We start from the raw sequence: 26,756 nt of genomic DNA on the forward strand, positions 1-26,756 counted from the left end.
CTATTAATTACAGATTTGTAAACCTTGAACAGCAGATAGTGTAGAAATCTGCTCTTTTCTACACTGCAGATTTTACACTCTCTCTCTAAATGGGAATGTTGTAGATCACTGAGATTTCTTAAGACTAGTGATTAACAATGTAAATAAAATGGAAGAAATGGCACAGTTAAGTAATAATATGCGATCTACAGAGGAGAAAAGATAGGTGGAATTACATAGAGGAAGATGCCCCAGAAAGTCCAAAATGAAAAACTACAGTTACAGCCTGAAAAAATTGTTGAAACTAGAATCTGTCCTTTCTTATGTGTATATATGAAACAGCCATATCAGCCATTCTGAAAGCCATGACCATTTAAAAAAAAAAACAACACAGCAGATAGGTGAGTATAAAAAAACATTGCCTCTCAATCGTATTCGGTGTTCTTTTTTAATCATTGTGTACCTAAGTGGAAGATAGTGATTTTAGTATGATCTTTCTGTACGGAGAAGGAACATATTTTAAGTCTGTGCATATGCATCACATGCTTGGACATATTGGGAAAGGAATTCTAGGTTTTTCTAACGTTTTATCTGGCTTTGATGAACCTCATCCTGAATAAAGCAATATGTCTATACTAAAAAAAGGCTGTTTAGATTAAGATAGTTATGAAGCCATGACAACTTAGTAACTTGCCAAAGTTGCTGATTTTAGCTTAAACAAAAGTCAGTAACTGAACTTGAGTTGGCAGTCCAAACTAAAAGCCAAAAGCCAGTTCAATTTAAGAACACATCTCATTTTTGTTGTGTAGATGTGTTCTAAAATGTATCATATAAATATGAAAAGTTAAAACTCTAAATGATAAATTAAAAACAGAGTAACACTGATCATATTCCAAAGCAGAATAAACAGACAGGACATCTAAGAAAATATTAAAATAGGACAGCTTTTATAGAATATTTTAGATACGTAAGTGTTTATTTCTTTAAAAAAATCATTGCAATCTTTAACTTATATTGTATTTACTAATTTGCCTAGCTAGTCTAACATTCTTTGCTGCTTGTATTTTTTTAAGTTAAAGATTGTTTAAAAATACCTTTGAGGCATTGTAAAGCCTGAAGTCTTAAAACAACTTTTAGGATCTCAGACTTTAGCCATGGAAGCGGTCTGATTGGGTACTTGAGATAAGATAAATTAGCATGAGTGACACAGGATTTTGATCAGTCTTTTCTAGTTGCATCTGGGACAGCTGAAGATGTTACTGCCCCAAGCCTGCCCCCACCTGTTCATTATCATTTCCACTAACCAGTCAATGTTTTTGTAAGCACTCCTTTACTCATTTAAATCAAAAAAACCCAGAATTTTAAAGATCTACTATTTTAAACTTTTTAAACAAACCCTGGCTTATGTTGGCTGAAGTCGATTGGCAAATGATGGCATGAGCAGCCGCGTTGGAAAAGTCATAGACAAGTAGCTGAGCAAACGTAGAGCAGTCTCCTCAGCTGCTGTAGCTGTAGTTTATTAAGAATAAAGTGATGTCTGTGATGTTTTGACCCTGTTCCACACACAGTGCTCTCAGTAGCAATGCCAGGTTAGGCAGCTACGCTTCCCTACCACTCACGCTCACTCCTATGACACTGCTTGAGTAGGACTGGTACAGTTATCTGCGAGACCCGAGTTACCACGGAGAATAAATCCAGGTTAAAATTCCCCTTTATTTAGCATCAGTCTTCACTCGTATCAGTTCCTTCGTGTGGTTCATCACACGACTGCCCAAGCAGTTATACTGACATTGCCCTGAGACTACTGTGCAGGCATGGAAAAGAGCAATAGGAAAATATGGGTGCATATGTGCTGAATATGACATTGCCATCCAGAGAGAGGTCAGTGAAGCCGTAGCCTCACATAAGCTAATTTTGTATGTGTACACATATCTCCACTTCATCTGCTACACTGCTGCATTGTTTGATGAATTTGTAAACATTTATATGATAGCTGTATACAAAGCGTGGAGAAGAAAAGGTTAGAAATAGAAAAAGGTTTTGACAACATTTTTAACTACTGCTTACAGGATAAAGAAGTACGGGCAATCTTCCTAAGGCTATTTGCACAACTTTTCCAAGGATACCGTTCATGTCTTCAGCTGATCAGAATTCATGCAGAACCGGTCATTCATTTCCACAAGGTAAAAGAGAAACAGCTGTTTATATTTAGTTAGCATTTATTTGTGTTCTGTTGTTTGCATGAGCTTGCATCTTGAACAGGTTTTAAAGTTAAAAAAAGGTTTCAAGTTAAATCTCAGATTTTTACATTTGCTGTTGACATACAAAAGTTTATTTACATGTGATAAGCACATCATTTTGACATAGCGGTACTTCATTACAGTTTAGTGTGACTGAATGTAGGGATGGTGATGAAATGTGAAACAAAGTTAGCATGGTAAAATTTAAAACAAAAGTTTGAGGAATAATTAAGGAATTTTGAAAAAATATAGAAGCAATTAGAAGAGAACACTTGAAAGTACTTGTTTTTCTACTTCTACTACTCGTGAGATTTCTAAAATGTGTGTATGAAACTTCCCTTTACATCACTTCTGAATTTAGGTATAAAAAGATTTGATTAGAAGTAGAATGTATTACTTTAAGCTGGTGAAAAATGTTGAGCTGCTAGTACGTAGATAGTTGGTTGATGCTTTGATAATGATAAAATACATGCATTCTTTTCTGTCTCTACTGCAGGCAGCCTTCTTGGGCCAGCGAGGCTTAATTGAGAATGATTTCCTCACCAAAGTGCTCAATGGAATGGCATTTGCTGGTTTTGTGTCAGAGAGGGGTCCTCCTTTCAGAGCCTGCGATCTTTTTGATGAGGTGAAAACTGTTGCTATATTCCCAAGTAAATTAAAATGTAACTACATTTCAGCCTGTGGAAAACTAATTTAAGTTCTTTTGAATCTTTACTATTTCATAAAATCTGTGCTAATATTTTTAATTCTCACTCTCTACTAAGCATGCATTTCTAGTTCACTTCCATAAAATCACTTGCACTGCTCCTGTGTCTAAAGTTAAACATTTGTTTCAGTCATTGTAATTCTGTTATTATAGTCAGATTTGGAACTTCATAATGCATTACATGTGCTAATACAGAATTATTTTGAAAAATTATATTCTTACAAACATTGAAGAAGTAATTGAGAAGTATTAAAGATATAGCCAACAATATAAACTAAAATGAACAGTTTCTCCTCTAAAAAGCAGTGCCATATTTATACTGTGGTGTTTTTATTTGAATATACAATACAAATAGAGTTTGGTATCAACTCTAATTAAGTATGGCTGAGAAATGTAGCTTTCAGTATTAGAAAGGTTAAAGGAATGTTTTAGGTATGTAGGACTTCCTAGACTATAAAATGTGGAGAATGAGATTTATCCTATAGCAGAAGCTTTATAGGAAAGTGAAAATCTTTCGTTTTCCAGAGCATGAGGACATAGCGGATTTTTCATTGTCCAGTTCTCTTTGCTCAATTTCAATTTAAGACTAACGTTTCATAATTTAAACTGGAAAGAAATTATTTTTGGTTGTACTATAAACATTTTTATTCTTTTTTTTTTTTCAAGTTGGTAGCCTTTGAAGTCGAAAGAATTAAAGCTGAGGAAGGTAATCCACCAAAAATGATAAAGCATGTTAGAGAACTTGCGGAACAGCTCTTCAAAAATGTAAGTTTATTTATACCTGCTACATTTTAAAGTTGAGATAATACCATTGAAAATTCACTTTACTGATACTGATCTAGCATCTGAAAATTGAAAAGACTGCTTTTGGCAGTCATCATCTGTATTGTGGCTGATGATTTGGGAACATTAAATATCAACAATTTAGTACATATTGAGGAACTTCAAAATTAGTAATTTACCTATTAACTACTGCTGCTTGTCATACTATTTTCTTAGCGTGTGTTCACATTTTATATATATGTGTGTGTGTGTGTGTGTGTAACAGTTTATATATATATATAAATACATATATATTATATATATTTTTTATAATATATATATAACTATATATGTGTGTGTGTATGTGTATATATGTGTGTGTGTGTGTGTGTGTGTGTGTATATATATATAAACTGTTACTTCTTAAACTGCAACCTATGCCAACTATGTCTCCTTTCCTGCTTCCCAAAAATCTTCTATATGAGGCCTGTATGCAGCATTTAGCATAGTGTATACTTCCAGCAGATCTTTCCTACTGTGCAGCCCTGTTCCCAGGATTTGTGTGTTCAGCAAGTCCTACCTATTTAACTTCTCACAGATTGTGTCTTGGAATTGGTAGGTTTCCTAGAATACCATTTCCGGTTTCGCTCTTGCCTTCCTAAAATAAAGTAACATCTGTTATGCCTTTATATTGTTGAATTACTAATGAGTGCTTTTGTGAAAACTCTTTCACTGTTCCATGGCTGAAAGTTTGCAGCTGTGCTATTACACTTCTAGACCAAATGCCATCCCCACTGAAAGGGCAGAAAAGTCACTGCTCTTTGCTGCAAATCAGAATTGTAAGTGTGTGTAGAGTTTTGTAGTGATAATGTTCCATCAGGTCTACGCTAGGCTGTTCATCTTGCAAATTTTCTTCTTGATCTTTTTTATATTCTAGAGTAATTTCTGTTCTCTCACAAAGTGATCACAATTAAACAAGTAATATTAATGGTATGGATTTGTCAACGTAGAATTATTTAAGGACTGTATTCTTTTTCGGAGAATATTTATTTTTTACTTTCTTCAAGAAGAAGGTGTAATTGTTATTATGGAACTAAATTACTCCAAAGAAAATGGAGAACATTTGTGTTCGTTTCTAATGGATACATATCCTTTACGGAATGAGCCTATAAAGCATAAGTGACTGTGCATATTTGCGACTTTTTTCATATTATTTGTTAGAATCTGTGTCAAAACTCATTCATTTTAATCTATTTTATGATGAATTTGTTTATATCATTATATCATGATTGAACTATTACTATGCCTAGAGTTGTCTGATTTAAACTCAACGAATGACACATTTTGACATCTTGTTCCACAATTTTAATAGTCATTGTATTGTAGCTGTGACACTCTAGATATGTATGAGAAACACTATTTGTTAGGGAGCAATTATGTTTGTATTAGTTTAACTGATATAAGTGGAAAATCTAGACTAGTTTTTTAACATACTCTGCTTTAGTGGTTGAAGACATGCATTCCTCATCTGCATGTCATTGCATATAGAGCATGTATTAGGTATGTGGCATCCAAGATGAAAGTAACTCTTTACGTATCTTTCCTCTGGATCTCTCTCCTCCATAAATGGCATGTGAAATAGTTTTTCTCATCTTCTGGCTTTTTCCTATTATATGTCATCTGTCACCTGTGCTGAGGTTTTTTTCCCTTTATCTGCCTTGCTCCTATGGGCATCTGCTACTGTCATCCTCAGAGCTAGATTTTTGGCTCATTTCTTTAAAGAATTTGTAAGGCTTAGTAGCTTGTGTGTTTTGACTGCTATTTCTAAAGTTGAGGCATTTGGTCTCCTTGTTGCCTTGTGCTCCTGTAAATGAAAGTACTAAGCTAGCTCCTGTTTTTGAGTTTCACCAAGCCAGTTGCGCTTGTACAGTGGAAACCTATTGCATTGAATAACACTCTTTGGCAGTGGTACATACCAGTAATAAGTAATAGCATAGAATCAGATTGCATAAGATTGAATTCAAACATGATTAATAACAACCTGTGGTATATGAATGAAGAGGGGAAAAAAAAATCTGTTTTGGTTAATTGATCTTCACACTACTCAGGGCTTGTGAGGTGTGGTCCTATTAACAGTGGTAGTAGAATCCTTGCGAAAATTTAGATCTCTGCTGTATTTTGGAAAAGGTAGAACTTGAAGCAAGACAAAAAACAGGAATCAGCTATTTAAGGAGAATATTACAAGAAATGGTGAATTCTCATAACTTCATATGATATCTTCCTATCTCTTCAGATAAACCCTGAACATCTTTTTGGAAAGTATGTTTTAGACAAGTTGAAATCAATGTGGAGGGTGAAATTTAGTTATTTGTGATACACAGAATTTTTTCCAGTTGCTGAACACCACATGCAGAAGATCTGGGTCCACATGCAGGAACACATGTTGCACTGACATTGGGATTGACAGGTGCCAGGGGAGCATACATACACAGAGAAAGAAGTCAGATATCCCACACACCCAAGGCGGCTCTGTTGTATGGTATAGGGCATACTTTGTTACTGTCTTTAGTATTGCAGTACTGCATATTAATGTCATAACTATGTAGTAGTGGATGTAGTAATTGTTTTGGTAGAGCAAGTAAGTTAAGAGTTCTGCAATGTGAAACTGAGGTTTTTGGTATTTTATTCGGAAGAGAATTCTCCAAGAAAACCCAAAAGCAAACATAAAAACCTTCTTCAGGGGTACTTACTACATATTCTTTTAAATAAAAAGAAAACAGCATAAAAGACTGAGTGAGATATGATTGCAAGCAAAAATTTATCTTCACAGTGGAATTTCCTGTAGTCTTTGCAACAATTAAAGACTTTTCTGTCCTTTTAGAAAGCACCAAAATCCTATTTCACAGCTTCTTTTTACTTTGCTTATAGTTTGGGCCCATCGTTTCCTCTCTTTCATCACCTATATTATTCTTTCTCTTTTTTTTTGTGCAAACAGTGAGCCATATGAGATATTTATATGGGTTGTGTAGAAGATAGAAAATTGGTACCTGATGAAGGAGGGCCATGGACTGATAACCCTTTTTTTCTAAGTGAATTTTCACTTTCTAAACTTCATCAAGATGAGAATATTTCTGGTTACTTGGTGAAGAGAAACTGAATGTATTATATTCCACTTAAGTCCTAAATATTCATCAAGTTACATAAAAGTGGCTTAAGAAGCAACTTGATTTTCATTTGCTGGCATTCTTTTTTTGAGTTACTTTGGATGTTCACAGAAATAATTTTATAAAAGCCTTTAATGAGGTTGGAAGTGTTAAAGTTAATGGATCAAGGATGATATTAATTTGGAACATGGTATTAGTGAGCTGTATTAGATATTTTGATTCTTTGGCTTTTAGATGTAACAGATACACAAAGCATCAACAAAATGGGACCTTTTTTTGCCTGACAAACAAAGCATCCTCTGCCTGCAAAATGGAGGAGAACTTCCATAGGGTTCTCAGTATGTCTGTGATTTAACACTAGCTGTTAAGTGAAATGGGTTCCTCTGTAATATAATTAGTTGCTCGGGTTTTTTTTCCATGTGTTCTAGGATGTTAAGTGGTTGGTGAATGAAACGGTAATACGAAGTAACACATTTGTGTGTCATGTTATGCTTTTGGATTGCAGGAAAATCCAAACCCTCACATAGCATTCCAGAAAGTGCCACGGCCTACTGAGGGCTCCCACTTGCGCGTCCACATCCTCCCGTTCCCCTGGGTAAACGAGGGCCGGGTTCACGAGCTGATGCAGGAAGGCCTCGCGAGGAATCAGAGCACCCCACCTGCCAGTCGGGTGGATAAGAAGTGTGTGGTGCCAGCTGGCCCGCCTGTCGGTAGGTTGCACTGGTACCCAATTTGTATAGTGGTCATCCAAGACAGAGTCTGACCCTGTAACTGACTCGAGAAGCGATGTGGGCCTTTCTACAGAAGGGAAGATTTGATGACCTAAATACATAATTAACATGGCTGCAATTTGTTTTTCCCAGTTTCTTGTTGATACAGTATTTTTAGTGATAATAGTAAACTTTAGTTCATAAACTTAAATGTTTCCCTTTGCATTTTTAAAAAGATTTTTGCATCAGCCTTTAATAAGAAGTTGAACATCTAGAATGTGACTGGCATAATTGATAAAAACAAAAAGGATTCGATCTCAGAACTAATAAGTTAGATATTTTCTCCTCATCTAGGTGTGACAAATATCACCACAGGACAGTTGCACTGGCTGAAACAATCTTTGAACTGTTAAGGTTTCTCCTTTGACACTTGTGGAAGATAGGTAAATTATTGGAAAACTGGAAAAAGACCAAACATAGCATCTGTCTCTCAAAGAAAAGTATGCATATCTCTAAAGAGCAGATGTAGACATTGTAGACCAGTCCATTTAATTTTAATAGAAATTTAATTATAATTCAGTTTAATCAATAGAAAAATTCTCTTCATCGTATTCATACTTATCAGTCTGCATGACAGCATGAACAAGTATCTTGCAGGAGTCACGAAGCTAGCAGAGCTTGCAGAGTTATTGAAGGGTGAGATTAGAATTCAAATCAATCTTGAAAAATTAGAGATGTGGTCTCTGAATTTTGTACTTTTCTGTTGTTTTTCTTCAAGTAAGGTGCTGCACTTGCATGGGAATGACCAACTGAGTAGGCAGCAGTTTTTCAGAAATTAATTTGGGGATTATAACTGATCAGAGAGCAAACATGAGACAAGAATGTCAAGCTATTGCAAAAAAAGGCAAACATCTTACTAGGAGGTATGGAGTACAGTCAGTGAACCCCATGGAGAAATCCTTTTGTTGTACTCAGTAAGACCTCAGCTGGACTGTTTGTAGCCATTTTTGGGCACTGGCAGACTGTCTCCATTTTTGGTTCTATTGGAAGGAGTCCAGAAGAGAGCTACAAGAATGACCAGCAGTCTGGGGAACGTGACCTACACGGAAGGATTGAGAGTTGTTTAGACTAAAAAATAGAAGACTGAAAGGACACATAGTAACAGCCTTCAATTACATAAGAGGCTGTTAAAAAGAGGAAGGGAAGAATGCGTAGTGATGAGAAATAATGGTTGTAATTGCAGCACAGAAGATTCAAGTTCTATGTCAGGAAAAACTTTGTAAAATGAGGATAATGAGGCATTTGAATGGATTTCTTGTGAAGCCATGGAGCCTCTGTGATCGCAGAACTTTGAGAACATGTTAGACAAACATCAGGAATAACATAAATAGGGTTGATCCTGTCTGGGGACAGCAGGATGAGCTAGATGGCCTCTTGAGACCACTTCCAGCCCTATTTCTCTTTGGGTTTATAAAAGAAGAGGATAAACTCTACCTGCCTTTGCTGTTAATTATATCATTGAATGCATTACCTCTAGAAAATGTAAATGGTATATGGTTCTGTTCTATTATCTTTCTTTAAAAATGTTTCCAGGTTAAATGCAATAGAAAAAAAAAATTAATAAGCTTATTTTTATGTCAAAGTTTTATATTTTTTCCAGGTACAACTTTTCACACTATCTTCTGTGTCAAAATCCTTAGATATTAGGTGCTCATTAGGTGCTACAGAAAGGGCAAGTTTTGCTCGTATGTTCTACTTACTTGATACTAAATAGAAAAAGAGAATGCTAGATCTTTCATTCTGAATTTTCTTGAAAATTCAGAGCAAAACACCGTCTTAAGAAAATTATCTTTAGAACTCAGCAACTTGGAATCTAGGTAAGAGAACCGGTTTGTCAGGTTTTATTCCATGTCAGGGAATTCTTAACATGGCCAGTTTACTCTCAGAATTTTTGTCCTCAAACATATGCACACATGAATCCCTTAAGAACAAAATAGTGATCTGCTGCTACATACAAAATATGTAAGACTACATAATTCACTGAGCAACAGGGGTGTTTGTGTATGTGTGCATGTATGTCTTTTATATTATTTTATTATTTATTTATATGTTTCATTAGTATGTTAACATGATTATATTTAGTTTTAGCAATTGGAATTGAGTTGTGCCTGCATAAGACAAATGGAACAAGTGGTAAAGAGAATCAACTGCCCTAGTTAAAATTCAGAGCATTGTCATCTTCAGATAGCATAGGAAATCCAAAGATTTAGGATTCTGTGTTCCTGTCTGTATGTGCCTACTTAATGACACTTAACAGAATAAAATGGTTGCTGTGTTAAAAGTTTTTTCATAAAGAACTGACTGGTATTTTCTCTGGCTCTTGCAAAAGATGTTTCACAGATATATGTTCTTCTTTTTCTTTGTTAGTTTCCATAATGGAAAAAGGAAGCACAGTTTTCAACAGTGCTCAAAGGCTAGAAGTTGTTAGAAACTGCATCTCATTCATTTTTGAAAACAAATTTTTGGAGACTGAAAAGGTAATAAAATAGTGTTAACTTTTCCAAACAAGCATCCACTTCTTTTAGTGAGCAAATGGTGACCAGCACCTTGTCACAAATTCCATTTTCAAGTCTTATTTTGTCTAATGATTATTTTTATTCATTTACATGAATAAAGTAAGCAATAAAACTAATTATTTAAATGCAATACCATGTGTAATATGCGGCTAATGCATTTGAAAACTTGTTTGCAAATACTAAATGGGTGTATTGATGCTCTCTTTGCTTAATTTTGTTACCATTATACATAGTGTGTCCCACATGATATTTTTAAAAGGGTGTGTATTGGTCTAACAGTGTTAATCATGAGGAATGTGAACAGAAGACAGGCATAGTCACTTCACTGTTTGTCAACCAGTGTTCTTTCTAAATTTTCAGTGAAATTGATTTTACTGTTTTTAAGAAGCAATAATTTGATAGAACACAGAGGTGAATGTCAATACTTGGCATGCCCATTTTTAGTAAAATGTACTAGTGAGTTGTTATCCATGGCATTTTTGCTTTTTCACATTAAGATGTTGTCAGTTTTTGAAGATTGTAGTTTTTGTAGTTTTCAATTATTGATTGTAGAGCATATCAGTATACAAAATTATGCTATAATAAGCTTAGGAAAAGAAGTGGGCAAAAAAAACCTAAAGCAGAGCTTTACTTACCCCCCTCTCCCCCGCCCCCCATGCCTCCCCACCCAGTTTGCTATGTTGTATGCTAACCTCTATAAAGGTCACATCTAGAGATGCACAGGAAAGTCTGAAGTGATGGATACCTTATAAATAGATTGATACAGATATATATTGCTGATCAAATTTTTATTTTTCATCTCCTCAGCTTTCTGTGTTATTTCTAATGCTCCAAGCCTCTAGGCAGTTTCAAATATTTACATTTAAGGGATAGATAAAGGGGGTGTGTTGTTTTAATTTAATCTGGTGGAATGAACCAGACCAGGTAATACTCAGGAATAGATTTTAAGATTGGACTAGGAATGGATTTAAAGTCTACTAGTCTGATGACCCACCATAAGTGTAAATGACATACACTCAAAGTTAATAAGAAAATGATCATAAAATTATTTTAAGAAATTCTTAGATTTCTCAGAAGAGTATTACCTATATATCTCTGAGATTGTGCTGTTCAAAATAGAAAAGTAGCATATTTTGATTTAAAAGATTTGTAAAATACATTACAGAAACGCTGTTACCACTCCACTGTGACCATATGGGGAAAACCCTAATAAAATGTGTAGTTTTTCAAAGAGTTTTGATATGTGTGTAAAACAGTAGTTTTTAACCTCTTTCAACTTGTGGGCACCTAGTGCTTGCGGTCCCCCTGCGTAGCAAATTTGTCTTTTGACAATAGGCTGCCTTTTCTTACCTATCTTTCACTGCYCATTGAATGTAGTCTAAAATGGAACAATTGAAAATCACTGATGTAGTACTTACTGCATCTTTAGAGGATTGGTACAAAGATTTTATTGGCATTAACTTACGATCAGCTGTGTAACAGTCTTGGGGTCTCAGTGCTGTGAGTATGCCTCTTCTAAAACCATTTGTCATTCACCGCGTATCAGAAAACATGCTAGCTGATCTTGACATGCTAACTTGAGACCTGGCCTGGCTGATATAGATAGAGTACGTACTTTCATGCACAATAATCCGTTTATGCATTCATATCCATTCAATGCCTGTATTTGATTGTTTTCATTTAGGGATGTAGATGAGAAATACTCTTTAATGCATTTGAAAAAGTGGAAAAAATTTAATACTTAATGCTGATTTAGCTTGAGTCCATTATGTGAAATTTTGATATTCAAACTCTGAAGTGGTTCAGGTATATACTTTATTAGAATGTGATTTTTTTGGTAAGGAATGAATAATACTCAATATTTTGGTAGTATTTCATTTTGTTTTAATGAAGTTGGATTTTCTTGTCTCTAGACGCTGCCTGCTGCTCTGCGAGCCCTAAAAGGAAAGGCAGCTCGGCACTGCCTGACACAGGAATTAGGCCTGCATGTTAAACAAAATCGAGCAATACTGGACCATCAGCAGTTTGACTACATAGTACGAATGATGAACTGTGCTTTACAGGTACAATATGTAAGGATTTTGTTCTCTGGTTCTCTTTTAAGTCCTTCCACAAAACTCCTGGGTTATAATAAGCAAAATTTTGTTTGTAATGATGTGGAGAAGCAAAATAATTGAATTGTAGGACTATGTACTGCAGTGATCTAGCAGATATTACCTGGCAGTGGATTTAAGACATTCTGTAGTTGGAAGGATGAAAGGCAAAATGCTCAGGTCTAGACAGATCTGCCTGATTTTTGAAAAACAGAAAGAATACTATGGTTCTGTTATAAATAATTCAGATTTAATTTAGTTTTGGTAAGTATTGAAGTGATTTATCTTAATAGCTTTTAAGGGTTTTTTTGTATTGAATGAGTGTTAACTTTTCTAGGTGATTTCCACCTATAAGCTTCTGAAATGTATATTACCACTGCTCAATTAAACAAAATATGTTTGTCCTGTTTGTACAAGTACAAACATATTTCAAAAAAACAGAATAGTTTCTGCTTTTATGATTCTTAGTTTGTCAGAGGCTTTCTGAAGGTATTTTCTGTTTACCTACTAAGTTTTTCTGCTGATAAATTAAAAAAAATCTGTGCTGAGTAGATGTCAACATCTGGTAGCAGTTACCTATGAGAGTAAAATATTTGGATGACTCTTCTGACCTTCAGAGGAGAATTGAAGATATTTATGACACTGCATTTCTCTGCCTAAAATCATGATACATAGAATATTGCACCTGCTATGCATTCCGGGCACAGAAATCCTTTTTCAAATCAGAAYACAGAGTCATCTAGATGTGCCACAAATTTTAATCCTACACTGGTGATTGTTCCTGGAAAAATTATCTAGAGAAGTTTATAGAGAATAGGAAGGAAATTAGTCCCTTTTTTTGCTATATCTGAGTACAAAAGAGATTGCAGGAGAAAATGAGGACCTGAGGAAATTTCCGTTGCTGAGGAAAAAAATATTGACATCACCTTTTAATAAAGCAATAAAATCAGATTTTCCTCTTGGAGAGGAATTGATGTTTCCTTGGCAGTGATTTGAAGACTCAAAGAGGACCTTAATGTTCATGTAGATGAGTATCTCTGAAGTCATACAGAAGTAAAATAAAATGACTGTTATATTTGCTAGCTTTACTGAGCAAAGGAGCTCAAATCATGCAGAGGAAACAAATGTGTGGAATACAGAGGTGCAATTTTTACCCTCCCCCCCCCCCAATACTTTCTTCCTATCTTTGAAAATGTAAAGTGGAAATTTCCATTTCTCAGTAGTAAGCTCAGCCAATATGAAAGCATCTGAACTCCTGACACTGGGCAGCTAGTTACAAGAAAGTATTCAGTACTATTACTTTTATGACATATGGAATTATTTATTAAGATAAGAGCATGATTTATAATTTGTCCATGCACTTTCTTGATGGGTTTATTTGGAACAGTGTATAAATTTTGACATTTTGGATCTTCCCTATATCAGTTAAAGGCAAAAGCATATTACCACAGTTGTGATGCTACAATAACTTTTTAAGTGAGTTTGCCTTTGCTGCAGTACAGCTCAGCAAGTCATCATTTTGCTATAGAGACATTAATTCTGTTAGCTGCAAGTCATGAGATCAAGCAATTTAGACAGTGTCTGTTTAAAAAGATACAGAAGTCTAATTTAAGAAATGTGATCTTCCCAAAGATGTATTTGAGATTTAGGGAAATACCACATTAGTTATGATGGATTTTTTTAGAAGAGTTAGATTGCAATATTACTTCAAGACCTCACTGAACTATTGGAATTGTAGAAACTACCTTGCTCCATCTTTTTGCTGTCATATGTCTTGTCACAGATTTTTCTCTCAACTTCACTGCGTGTTCCTGTAAGATACCAACCTAAATATTCCTGTGGTCAGGACATATGTAACGGTCAATATAAAAAGCTGAGAGGAATGGAGGGCCCCAGGCGCAGGTCACAGGTTGAGGAGAGCACTGGCTCTCTGCCTAGCGTTGTGGCCTGAGCTGGGATGTGTGCGCAGCAGGGCCCAGAATGATGGATTTCTCTTGGAAATGCCAGGCTCTCCAACCTCTCCTGGCTTGCTTTCTCATGCAGGTAGGAAATCTGATGCCCCCCCTTTCAGCCACCAAGCCTCTGCTACTGCTCACATGACTTGTTTGCAAACCACATGTATTTCAAGAGATACAGGTTGGCTATTCCTGAAAGTGTCTTTTGAATAAGAGACTGCAGTATTCGCAGTTATTCAGTCTTTGTCTTACTGTGAACAGTGCCGCATATTTCAAAATCAAAAAAAAAAGCATTTTACAAGTTTATTAGATCTCTCCCTTACTGTTCAAAGATTGTCCTGTTTGTTTAGTGTCAGGGTTTTTTTCTTTTAATAAAGTTTATTCTGACGTTTTACTTCAGTCCACAAAAATGAAAGTCAGATGCTTTCTTCAGAGCTGCTATATATACTATATATTACATGGCAGATGACAAGTGGTGTGTTAACACACTGCTGGTAATAATCTCACCATATATGTTCCTACCAGTCTCATTATATCTGTTCTGAAGTGTCTGTCACCACAGTATGTGAAAATAGATTAAGGAAGAGGGATAAAATATTCATACTGCTGCTTCAAATTAATAGCTGTATTACTTTATTGAAAAGTTAAACTTGGGATATATTTCCTCTGTCCAATCTCTAGCCATTTTGCAGCTGCAAAGGGCGGAGGAAGCATTTCACTGATTTCGCTAGAGGTGGTAAAACTTGGGCTTCTCCAGATCTATGATGTTTGCTGCTTTGAGCTGCTCAGTTGAAGTGTGGCTTTCCTTTGCAAGATTCTTCTTTAGCCTATTTAAAGTTTGAAGGTAACAGACAGGACCTCAATGCAGATTTTTGTTAGGTCTATGATATATGGAATAGTACAGTAGAATGTTTTATTGATCTGCCTTATGTAGCAGGTAGGCAGTTACATATCAAGCCCTGTAGTAGACTTTAGGAAGCTTTACAAGTACAGTTAAGGTAAGGCGTGATGCAATAAGTCAGTACTGAAGTGTTAAAAACACAGTTTACTGTCTCTATTTCTCTGGGAAGCATTGACAATCTACTGCTGCTGAAATAAAAATGAAATAAGTATTTTTGGTCATTGCTAGTAGTAGGAAGTTCAAAAGGACACGGAGATCGTATATCTCATTGATTAAAGCAGATGTCTTCTGATGAGGGTATTACTGCAATTAAATCCCCAGTTATTTTTTATCTGTCCTGCCAGTCATCATTGACTGGCCACTGGTTAAGACTATTCTTTCCATTCTCTGAGTAAGAATTCCCCTGACAAATCGTAAACTTCGATAAGCCTTTAAAGCAGCCTCCATTACAGCAATTATTAATACCTGTAACAGCAAAACGGAAGTATTATGTTCTGTTACTTATGTTACTTAGCTAAATTACTGTTAAAGGCCATCTACAGTACTGTAAAAAAAGTATACTGGTTCACAATGTATTCATATAGATAGCGCTGTGCTGTAAAAAACAGGCAAGTATTTCTCTGAAAACAATTTCAGCGGTGTTTGCTTTCTGCTGCTGTGGTTACTTCAGAATAATTTGCAATTACATATAAAATTCTATTTAAAATGTCTTTTTAATTTTCTGTAACAAAATGTTTTTCTCTGACATTTAAGAAAAGGTGACCAATACTTAATTATTTTACCACTAAAAATGACATTTCTTATCAGAGGAACACATTTTCTTCGTAATTTTATTTCCAGCAATACATTTTATTTTTAACTACTAATTAAGAAACAATGAAAAACATGTCAAGGCTGAATTTGCATACTTCTCATTAACTCTTTACAAAGAAACAGCATGAATTGTCCAGATTTTCAGTTGTCTCTCTCTCTTCTCCACACCTCTGATTTACTCTGGTAGCACCAAGTGAACTCTATATCTGCTGAACATAGCAGCACTTAATTTGATAAAACAACAGTAGAGGCAAAAAAGAGCCTGAAAATTTTAAGTTCTCCCACTGTATAGCTGGAGAGTACTTGATGATCACAATTAATAATTTTTATATTAAAAAGATATTACAATCAATTTGCATAAAATACTGAAGAGTAAGTATAAGGATTTCCTAAAATGTGTTTGTTTTCCTGCTTTGCTGGAGGAGAAAATTCTCTTCACCTATATTGGCATCCTGAAGAAGCTTCCTTTGATAGTTGGAATAGATAAAAATTTTCATTTAAAAAAAGCCCCAAAGCTAATGATGCAATACAACACCTCCCTGTCTAAGATGTTGTCCTGTAATGACATAACTGTGTATTAATCACAGAATCACAGAATGGTTGAGGTTGGAAGGCACCTCTGTAGATCATCTAGTCCAACCCCCCTGTTCAAGCAGGGTCACCTAGAGCAGGTTGCCCAGGATTGTGTCCAGACGGCTTTCGAATATCTCCGAGGAAGGAGACTCCACAACCTCTCTGGGCAACCTGTTCCAGTGCTCTGTCACCCTCACAGTAAAGAAATTTTTCCTCATGTTCAGGTGGAGCTTCCTGTGTTTCGGTTTGTGCCCGTAATACCTTAGTTTGGCAAATATGTGTCAAATCTGAAAACATTTGTGCCCCAATCATCTGAGTGCTTAATCTAAATATGGTTAGATTTTAGGGGGATTGAAGTGCATAAAACTGTGTTAAGTATATAAATATTTTCAAAACTCTGGCCCTTAGGTGTAAGAAAGGGATGGGGTCTCATGGTGATGTGGTTTAATCTGACAATCTCCAAGTCAGCAATGCTATCTTAGGTCTTGGCTTGCTCCAGTGTCACGTCTGTGTGAATACACATCTGCTGCACTAGCATGTCTGAGGAGTATCTTTAATAATAGACAAGTTGTTATCATTTAAGCGCTTTAGATAATGTCTAATAAATTTTAAGGCTTTTTGTAGTAGCAATCATTAGATATTAAAAGTATCACTCTTAATTCTTTTGTTCATGTTTGTCATTCAAATATAGTTAGAGTATACCAAGTGTACCAAGAGTATACCTAGACTATACAGTATAAAAGACAACTGCAGAAAGTCTTAGTGGCAACCAGAGCAAAATTAAAAACTTAGCCTGTGTTAGATTAGACAAAGGGTCCATCTGGGCCAGCATCTTTTCTTCAGAAATGGCCAAAAGCATATGATAGATAGCATAGATTAATTTTGCCTCTAGAAGTTCTCTTGCAACCCTTCTGAATCACTTTGGTATAATATGGGCTTCTTTTTAGCACTTATCATTGTCTGCTTTGAAAAAAACTTTCATGTGCGAGGTAGTAAGAACATGGCATTCTGCAAACGAGATTAAATTCATTTTTCTTATGCAAATATCTTTGGTAATCTATTCTGCCACCAGATAAAGTTTAAAAGCAGTCAATCAGTTCTTAAAATTTAGGCTTTTGAGAACACTGTCCAATAACAAGATAGATTTTATTACTCCTGAGAGTAATACCATGTGTGTGTCATATGATTCAAATTCTTGGCAATATAAAGGTTAAATTAACCAGCATTTCTCATATTTTAGGTTGCAAACTATGTTGTCAAATGTCTTTATTCTGGAAGGTTGTAATAGGTCTCTTTCAGCCATTTTATAATGGCTTGCTTTTTATTACTCAATTTGACTTGCATTCCTGGAAGCAGGGACTCTCAGAAGAGCAGCAATATTAGAAAATATTTTAAGGTATTTTAAAACATACAAAATGTACCATGAAGAGAATCATGGGAGTTTTAACAGCGCCATACTTATTTCTTTTACCATTGTTTGCAAAAATGGGAAAAAACAAATGAAGAACAAAAATCTTCGCAAAACAGTAGTTATGAAAAATCAAATACCAATTAAGAAAATAATCAAAAGTTGATAAAATGAGATCTCACTTAAGTTAGGCATAATCACTAATCAGTTCTTAACGATTTAATCTTTTTCATCCTATTAGATGTAATCATGATATTATACAAGTGAAACAAAGGAGATTTCAGCGTTCAAGGCTCATGCTTGATACCTCCAGATTTAATTCCATGTAGTACTGCAGGTTTTTTCTGTCACAATGGGCATGTCATTTAGTTTCTCTGGGCCTTCATTTCCCAGAAGAAATATATGCAGTAGAAATGACAGATTTTTCCATACTGCTGACTTCTCAGGAGTCCACCTGTTATGTTCTGTATCTCATAAAAGAATCTGCTCTTTTTTGAATCTGTCTGATGGTGTCTCTTCCCTAAGAAATTGCAGGATATCTGAATATCAGAGCATATGGCTGAACCGATAGTGTTCATATAACTTTTCTAAGGCAGAGAAGTAGAAGTGCGTTTTAAAAGACTGTATTGCTGATCTGTTTTTATTTTTCCTTTCTTTGCTCTTATATTCATCCCATCTCATGGGATGCCCACACAACCCATGAATTATTGATTCATGTGTGTCCGTGTACTAAATACAGAAAATACGGTTTCTTTCTTTATGGGATTGCCCATGTATGTATTCATAAAGTAGATGGGTACAAATGTGCTGCTGTTGCTCAATGTAGCAGAATTTTCAGCTTTATTACTACCTTTAGAAGTCCAGTCCGCAGTTGCCTACTCTGCAGGTATCAAGGGAGAAAACTACCTTGACATAGTAGTAGCTGCCGTTCTTCTGAGCCGGAACTCTCCCTGTAGAGGTGATGGCCTGCAAAAAATTCCCTTTTGTATCACTCACTAAAATTTGCTTCTGTAGTGATCTTCACCTGTAGAGGTGTCCATCCGCTTTAATTTGTGTCCAGACAGCTAAGGTGGTTGTCTCAAGCTACATTTCACTGCCTCAGTGGTTTTAGTAAAGAACTTTTTGTCCGATAACTACACAGCAGAAAACCCACAACTTCTTTTCATGCTGGCACTGTGCCAGTACAGTGGTGCCCAGAAAAGAGGTTTTTTTAGGTGGCAGGGCAGTTAGTAAATTACTATTTGCCTGGAGGCTTCTGGCACCTACTTGTGGTAATCTGAAAATATTTGTGACTTCTGTTTGGAGTTACCTTCTGTGTGATTATGTGCGACTATTACTTAAAGAAAAAAGATGATAATTATCAATAATAAGAGTTTTGTTAAATGTGTTATCCATATATGCATCTGCCTTCAGCCTTCTTCCCTCTCTGCTTCTGACTAAAATGCGTTTAGTTCACACAGTTCCTGCTCCCCTGTATGTATAAATATATGCACGTACATAATCATGAGGCACAAGGGTGGTATAGATGTATCTATAAATATACATTTTATATATATATATATATATATAAAAACATGCATATATGCCCATGCAATTGTACAGACATATATAGGTACATATAGATAGACAGATATAAACTCAGTAGGAATGTAGAAGCTAAAATAATCTCCAGGCTCCAGGATGATCAAAGAAGGATATTCTTAGAGTGAATGTGTATCTAGAATATACATCTTAAAGAGCTCTGATTGCAGGTAGCCTTGATTTCCCCCAGTCTTTCCCTCAGTTCTTGTCAGTAGTATGAAAAGGCATCAAAAGTGTCAAAGAATACATATCGTAAATATGACAGTGTCCCTCTTTCTGTTGATCTTTCTGCCATAGATGTAACTTGTCTTCCTTGACTACACGTTTTTGTGTTATCGATTGTGTCTTCATTATGTTTGTATGCAGTTATCAGTAGATACCAGTCTTTTTCAGGGCCCCGGTCCAACACTTTACAAACAAATATCAAATAATGTTAGGTTATTGGTATTAATATAAGATAACATAATTTTTTTTTCTAAGCTTACAGTTATTGTAGTGAATGAATACTGAGGAATACTACAGAACACAAAAAAGGAATAGATATTCGTAGGTGATATACATACTTGTGTGCACTATGGAATAACAGAAAACAAAACAGTACTGCAACAATTCTGAAAAAAATAAGGCCCTGAAAGAACCCCAAAAAATGTTTGTTAAGAGCTGCGATGATCCTGAAGAGTTTGTGCCAGGCAAACATGCGTTGATGTGAGAAAAGGAAAAATGTAAAAGAATTTAAGAAAAAATTGTTCACACAGAGGTACTTGCAGCTTCATCATTAGGTGAGACAGTGTTTACACATCTATATAAGCATTTTAGAAAACATATATAGGATACAGTATTCAAATTTCAGACAGATGGTCTGTATCTTGGTTTCACTGAGTCCAGTCAGGTCATATCTGGCTTATGGATAGATCAATAAAAATGTGATACACTTTTGGATATAAGCTTAAGCAGTAGAGCGTCAGAATGCCTAATAAGCATGACACACTGGGTAACCCACTAGCAGAAATAATGAGACAAGTACAAACTCATCAGTCTCAGATCTCTGAAACATTCTTTGTTCTGAATGGACTTCTTCATTGGCCTTTGTTCAGTCCTCCAATATTTACAGTTAATGTAGGGCATGCTAACATATGTTAGCTCACACGTATGTATCTTATTGAAACCATGTAGCTTCTTGGACCATTGACGTGGTAGGCTGTGACTTCTCTTAAGTGTCATTACTGTTAATTCTATCATTGTGGTTGCCAAGCATTCCTAATAACTCTATGTTCTAAATATTTTTGGTCATCTTGATGAAAAGCAGACATGTGCATGTATGCTACTCACTGTCGTAAATAAAATAACTCTGGGTTAGGAATTGTGTTACGCTGCTGTGTAGTTACTCTGTAGCCTCTCCATGAAAGAGATGGACTGATGAGAGGTAGGAAAAACAAAAATAAGATCTTTGTGGTGTGAAAAGATAGACATTTTGTTAACAGGGTAAGTTACGTGAAACCAGTAACTTCTGTTTTCACAAATGTTATATTAATAAAAATATAGAAAACATTTTTTATTTTAAATTGATATAACATTTCAGTATGGGTACATAATTCAGTGTAGATTGTGTACAGCACTTAGATATTTGTATGTGCACATAGCAATCTGTATGGAGTGTAGTTTTATTGTATACAATAAGTAATAAAATATGATACAGTATTGGTGTACTGTGCTATACCTAGTCAGGAAAAGTGCTTTTGTGGCCACCTGTATGCATGTGTGTGTATGTAGTTTTAGTCTATTAGTACTAAAATGAAGAGCAAGAGTTTGGCAAACTAAGTCTCACTATGGGCTTTCCAACCTCCACATCCCTCTTTAGATAACTGTTAAACAGAGGAGCTGAAAGGGGATGCTTTACTCTGTGCGAAAGGGCAGAGTGTACGCCCTTGATCATTGAGGGTACTTACCAGAAGAAACATTAGAAGACTGTTTTGTTGTTTCTGTAGTAAGGAATTTTAAAAAGTTGCTTGTTTCCAAATCTTTTGTTTTGCAGGAATTTGCATCAAAAATGTAGTATAATGGCTATAAGATCATAAAGTATTTTATTTATTTTTCACATACTGTCATTTCTGAAACAGAACATTGAAATATGTTCAGTCTTCTAATTATTCGGTTGCTATAATGCTTGTATAACCTTTGATTTAAACAATTGAAATCTTGGCAGTTTGTATTCAAAAATTCAAGTGTGATGTGAAGATAAATACCACAAAATACAGCTGAGTACCGGGTTTTGTCAATATTTTGTATAAACTTTCACAAATGCATTAATATGACAAAAGTAAAATAATGTATATATGTGGCATTTTAGAATTTTTAAGGAAAAAAGCATAAAAGAATAAATTTCTTTAAAATAATTGAGCTACCTCTACTGTTAGGTAAACATAAAGTATGCAATGTTTTAGAACAAAATTTAGAAAATAAAGGTGCAAACAAGTGAGAACATATGATGTTCTACATATGTTGTAAAAACTTCTTGTGGCTGTTGACATAAATTTTCATTATCATAGTCCAGATTTATGGCTTTTATGAACTGCTTTTTGGGGTGCATGGGAAAATATCATGTAAACAAGCTATAGTGAAAAGTACTGTTAGTATCATCTCTACAACTCCCCCCCTCCATGCACACACACACACAATTCTTACCAGGTTAGCAAGCTTTGGTGTGTAGTGATCCAGCACTGTATACCAACATTTTTTAAAAGAACAGCTTTTTTTTTTATTACCATAAAAAAACAACAAAAATTCCTTACTTCTAAACTTCAAAACTCCACTTAGGAGGAATTAAATTTTAATTGCATGAATAACATTTTAAAATCTCGTAATGCTTGTAAGTATGCAAATATAATTAATTTTCAGTCTAGACTATGTGATTTTTGAGGACAAAAGCAACTTATTTTGATGAAATTAATGCAATTTCCTCTTGCTCTATAACACCGTGTAGAGACTCTACTCTCAAAGTTAATGGAGCAAACATCACTTTGGAATAGGTATTTGTTCTACCAAAGTAAGTTGCATATGAATGGCATATAATACTCTCTATCCCTTCCAGGTGTATGGAATGAAATATCTCACTTGATCACCTCTTACTGTAATAATGATAAACTCAAAATCAACCTTGATTATGAGGATGTGATGATTCTCAGCACTTCTTCAGAAGCTTGATCTTTTTCGTTATCTGCATTATAATTTCTTTCTGCCTCTGTATCTTAGGCAACTAAGTTTTATATGTTGTACCTACCTTCAACACAATGCTGATGACTTTAATTTTCAACATGTTCTTCATTTTTCTAGGTACTCTTTAATACCTTGATGTAATTGATAATATCATGTGTCTTGTTCTGTGCTTTCAAGCCTTGCAAAATTTTACTTCTGTAAATGTCAGACATGCTGTGTTCTGGTATTTTTCACTCGCACAGGATCATTATCATTAGTACAATCTAGGTTCACAGACAGCACAAAATATGATGCTGCCCACATGTTTCTTGATCAGTATTCTTGCCTGTGTGCCAGCAGAAGCTGGGGTTCCTACCCTTAAGCCAAGTAATCTCTTTGCTGAATAATTCTTTTTTGTATTAGAACAATTTATTTTTTGGAGGTTTTTTTTTTTTCATTCTTAAGAAGAGAAAATATGTAATGCAGGCAAAACCAGTGGACTAAAACAGCCTTTAATTTGTTTTCAGGCTGAAATCAAGACTGTAAACACTATTGATTTCATTGGAATTTAGCTGGTTATATTTATGAAGTTAAAAGGTGTAATTGCTTTTGTGAAAAAGAATTGAAAGGAAAATATTTATTTTAATGGACAGTTTTGGAGCCTTGCCTTTGCCATTTGGGAATAGCTGAAATTCTAACCATATGTGGTTCAGTTTAAAAGCCACAGGCCACAGCTACAGTTATGTTAACACATTTTTTTACTCAGCCTCTGAATCCTATGGGTAAGAAAGTCATAGACCTTGATCCTGACTTGATTATGGTAGATGGCTGCTACCTTCCCAATCCACCACCCGTTTAGCCTAAACCCATACAAGCCACTTACCGTGTGAAGCTCCATTTTCTGTGATGTAAACTTAAGCTTAACTGATGGTTTTGTAGACTTGGGGTCTTTTACTTTTCACAGCCTCTTAGGAGTAGTCAAATGGACCAGCAGTGTTGTATGGAACAAAACTTGAAAACTGTAACTAGGGTGAAAATCAGGAACAGAAACTGAGAGGTATTATGAGAACTGCCTCTTCCAAATCCATATTTCAGCTGAACTTTAACAAAGGGAAGTCAGACTGCCACATGCATTTTGCACGTGCTCATTGCAAAGAACTGTTGCAGGAAAGTTTGGTATAAAAGTACCATATAACACAAATATGAATTCCATCAATGTCTTATCTAATTTCTAATGTAAAAGTGAAGATACAGCATGCAAACAACAGACATCAGAATGTATTCACTTAAAATTAATCAAGCCAACCATAATGAGCTATTCATGAAAAATGGGCTCATGGAAAGGTGAAAGATCCTACCTGAAGTATACTCAGTGTGCCGCTGGTGGTATACRTTCTCGGTTTCAAATACTGAGGCATTCTGTGCTTGTAAATAAAAACAGGTATACTAAAATATATGAGCATTCCAGTTCTCTCTTTTATGTAAAAATTCATTTTCCTCACTAACTTACTTGAAATTCAGCTAGTCTGACATCACGTAGGAGTAATCAAAACTGTGGGGAGAATTGCTGGTTTTTGAATATGCTTTTCCACAAGGCCACATGCAAGAGGGCTGTTTCCTCAGGCAGAAATTTTCTAGGGTTGCCACACAAGCCCCCCGGGTCAGTTTTGAGGTCACACACTGTCCCCTCAGCTTATAGCAATCTCCATAAATGCTGGTAAATGGCATGATTTCTTTGGAGGAGGGGATGAGGATAGGGGGTGAGGGAGCTTTTTTCCTAAATTAGCCTGAACCCCATCTTGTTTAACAAACTTACCTAAGTTAATGTATTTTTTGTACATATTGTTTCCATGACAGCTTGCAAAATTTTAGTTTCAGTTACTGATAATACATGCTCTTGGGAGCAAGAAGAGAAGCAAAGATGCATGCTAGGAGAAAGAGGGAATATTACAGGGAATGAGGTATGTTCCCTGTTACTTCTTAGTAAAGGGCCTCTGCTCCATATTTCCCATGTTAACAAAAGTTAAAATCTCCTACATTTATTCCTATCTAAGTTTCAAAATTTACAGACTAAAGCATTAATCTGTTTCCTAGATCACTGATGACCTCTAGGAGCGAAACTTGATCATTAAGGACTCGTGTTCATATGTTTGACAACAAGCAGCTTTGTATTTTCGTGCTTTAGCTTTTCTGTATTCTTTTCACTGTATTTGGCACTCACCCTTTGGCAGTCATATTACAGCTAACATGCAAACTCTTGCATTTGTTTTATCATCACTCAGTAGTGATTTCTCCCAATTTTTTTTTCATGACAGACAACCAACTTTACTAGTCATTATTGGAAAAATTGTTGAATCTTTATTTACTACTTTTAGGAAATCACTGTCAGTGAAAGACATAACTGGAAACTGGATTTTTTGAAACTTTTTCTGCAATTCAGCTGACAGATGGTTCCTTAATTAAGCATTTCTTCATTTTTGAGTCACTGTAGGGCTATGGGACTTCTGTGTGTTCCAGAAAGTGTGTAGTATTGTAGACTCTTCGCTGTGATCATCTAATTATTACCAGTATTCCCATATATATTTCCTTTATTTCACTTCAGTGAGATAATCTTTAGAGTAATCCTTAAGATTGTAAGATAAGATTGAGTTACAAGATAAGATTGAGTTACAAGATAAGATTGAGTTACAAGATAAGATTGAGTTACAAGATAAGATTGAGTTACAAGATAAGATAGAGTAATCCTGATTTTGTAGTATACTGGCTGAAGTGATGCCATTATTAAAAACTAAATAAAATGCAGCACATAGTATATCTCTGTATTAACTCATTTAGAATGAAGATAGAGGGGTTGCGTCCAACATTTAATGGGAAGACATTTTCTAGAGATTTTCATTTAAATCAGATGTGAAGCCACCTCCATGATATTGTTAAAGCATAGACAAATTTTGGCTGACATTTAGCTATCATATTTAATCAAATACTTAATACTTAATTTTGCCTATACTGTCACAAAAATACCCTGTGAGCAGATTAGTAACTTGCAGTTATTCCCGGGTATAGAGTTAAATGAAAATACTGTGATCTGGTCTAAATTTCAGCAGTATACAAGAAAATAATAAAAGTAAAAAAGGATGGCTTTGCAGGTGAGTCAGGCTAATGCAAGTATTCACGAATTAAATTTATGAATTCATTATTGTAAATAAAATACAACAGATAAGATCATTTGCAGATTGACCATGGGTGCTAACTGATGAGATAACTTTTTGACAATGTACCATATGTATGATGTTTGTATATAGGGCCAAAAAAGTGGTTCCTCTGCTCAGGAGGAGGAGGGTATTAGCCCTCAACTCAGTTGTGGTGCATTGAAATGACTTCCATTCATGTAATAAAATCTTTAGTAGGTATTGACTAGCAAGATAGCATATTTTGTGCACCTCACTGAAAATGCAGTGAGTTTGCTGGTAAGTTCATATGCCCTCATTCCAGTGGTACTGCTGCAAATACTGTTCCATGCTGTCTGGCATCCTTCCAGCCTGATTAATACTTATGTACTCTGTGCTCTCAGGGGTTTCTTAGACTGTATGCAACTGCCCTTTCTGTATGCTGTGTCATCCCATTTGTGGTGGTATGTGCCTGAAAAGGGCATCAATATACTGCACAGTAGCATTGTACTGTGCCTTGTGCATCCCTGTCTGTCACCATGTAGTCCTGTAAAAAGCCTGGATTATTTTTATTATTTTGTTATCTGTGGAGAGGAGAAAGTTCAAGGGACTTTAGAAGAAGGATGGTAAATAAGAGTATTTTTGAAGTCTTTATTAAATTGGTGACTAAGGAGGTCACCCAGTAGGACGTCTCGCAGTGCTGAAACAAAAACCGTGCTCTTACATCTCATTACAAGGCAGCAAAGAATAAGATCCAAAGCTTCAGCAGCGTATGTGCTATTTATCCGCAGTATAAGGAGCTTGTCAAAATGTGGCCTTGCCAGTTTCACTAGCATGGAACTGAATTTGTGTGTACTGAGAGAGAAGGCAGTGGGGACGCTGGGATTCACGTCAACTCTGACAGTGAGGGTCTTCCTGAAAGCCTGAGGATATCTT

General features: G+C 35.4%; 1 protein-coding gene across 2 annotated transcripts in view; it reads left to right on the forward strand.

The window, feature by feature from the left end:
* Window positions 1–26,756, forward strand: part of SBF2 (SET binding factor 2) — a 326,277-nt gene that overhangs the window by 210,485 nt on the left and 89,036 nt on the right. For both annotated transcript variants that reach the window (XM_026070870.1, XM_026070861.1), the window contains 6 exons: window positions 2,049–2,162; window positions 2,716–2,844; window positions 3,592–3,690; window positions 7,357–7,561; window positions 9,989–10,098; window positions 12,051–12,200. In XM_026070870.1, coding sequence (XP_025926655.1) covers window positions 2,049–2,162; window positions 2,716–2,844; window positions 3,592–3,690; window positions 7,357–7,561; window positions 9,989–10,098; window positions 12,051–12,200 — 807 coding nt within the window. The remainder of the gene's footprint in view (window positions 1–2,048; window positions 2,163–2,715; window positions 2,845–3,591; window positions 3,691–7,356; window positions 7,562–9,988; window positions 10,099–12,050; window positions 12,201–26,756) is intronic.

This window comes from Apteryx rowi, unplaced genomic scaffold, assembly GCF_003343035.1.
Source record: "Apteryx rowi isolate R43461 unplaced genomic scaffold, aptRow1 scaffold_107, whole genome shotgun sequence".
In the NCBI taxonomy this organism is placed as follows: Eukaryota; Metazoa; Chordata; class Aves; order Apterygiformes; family Apterygidae; genus Apteryx; species Apteryx rowi.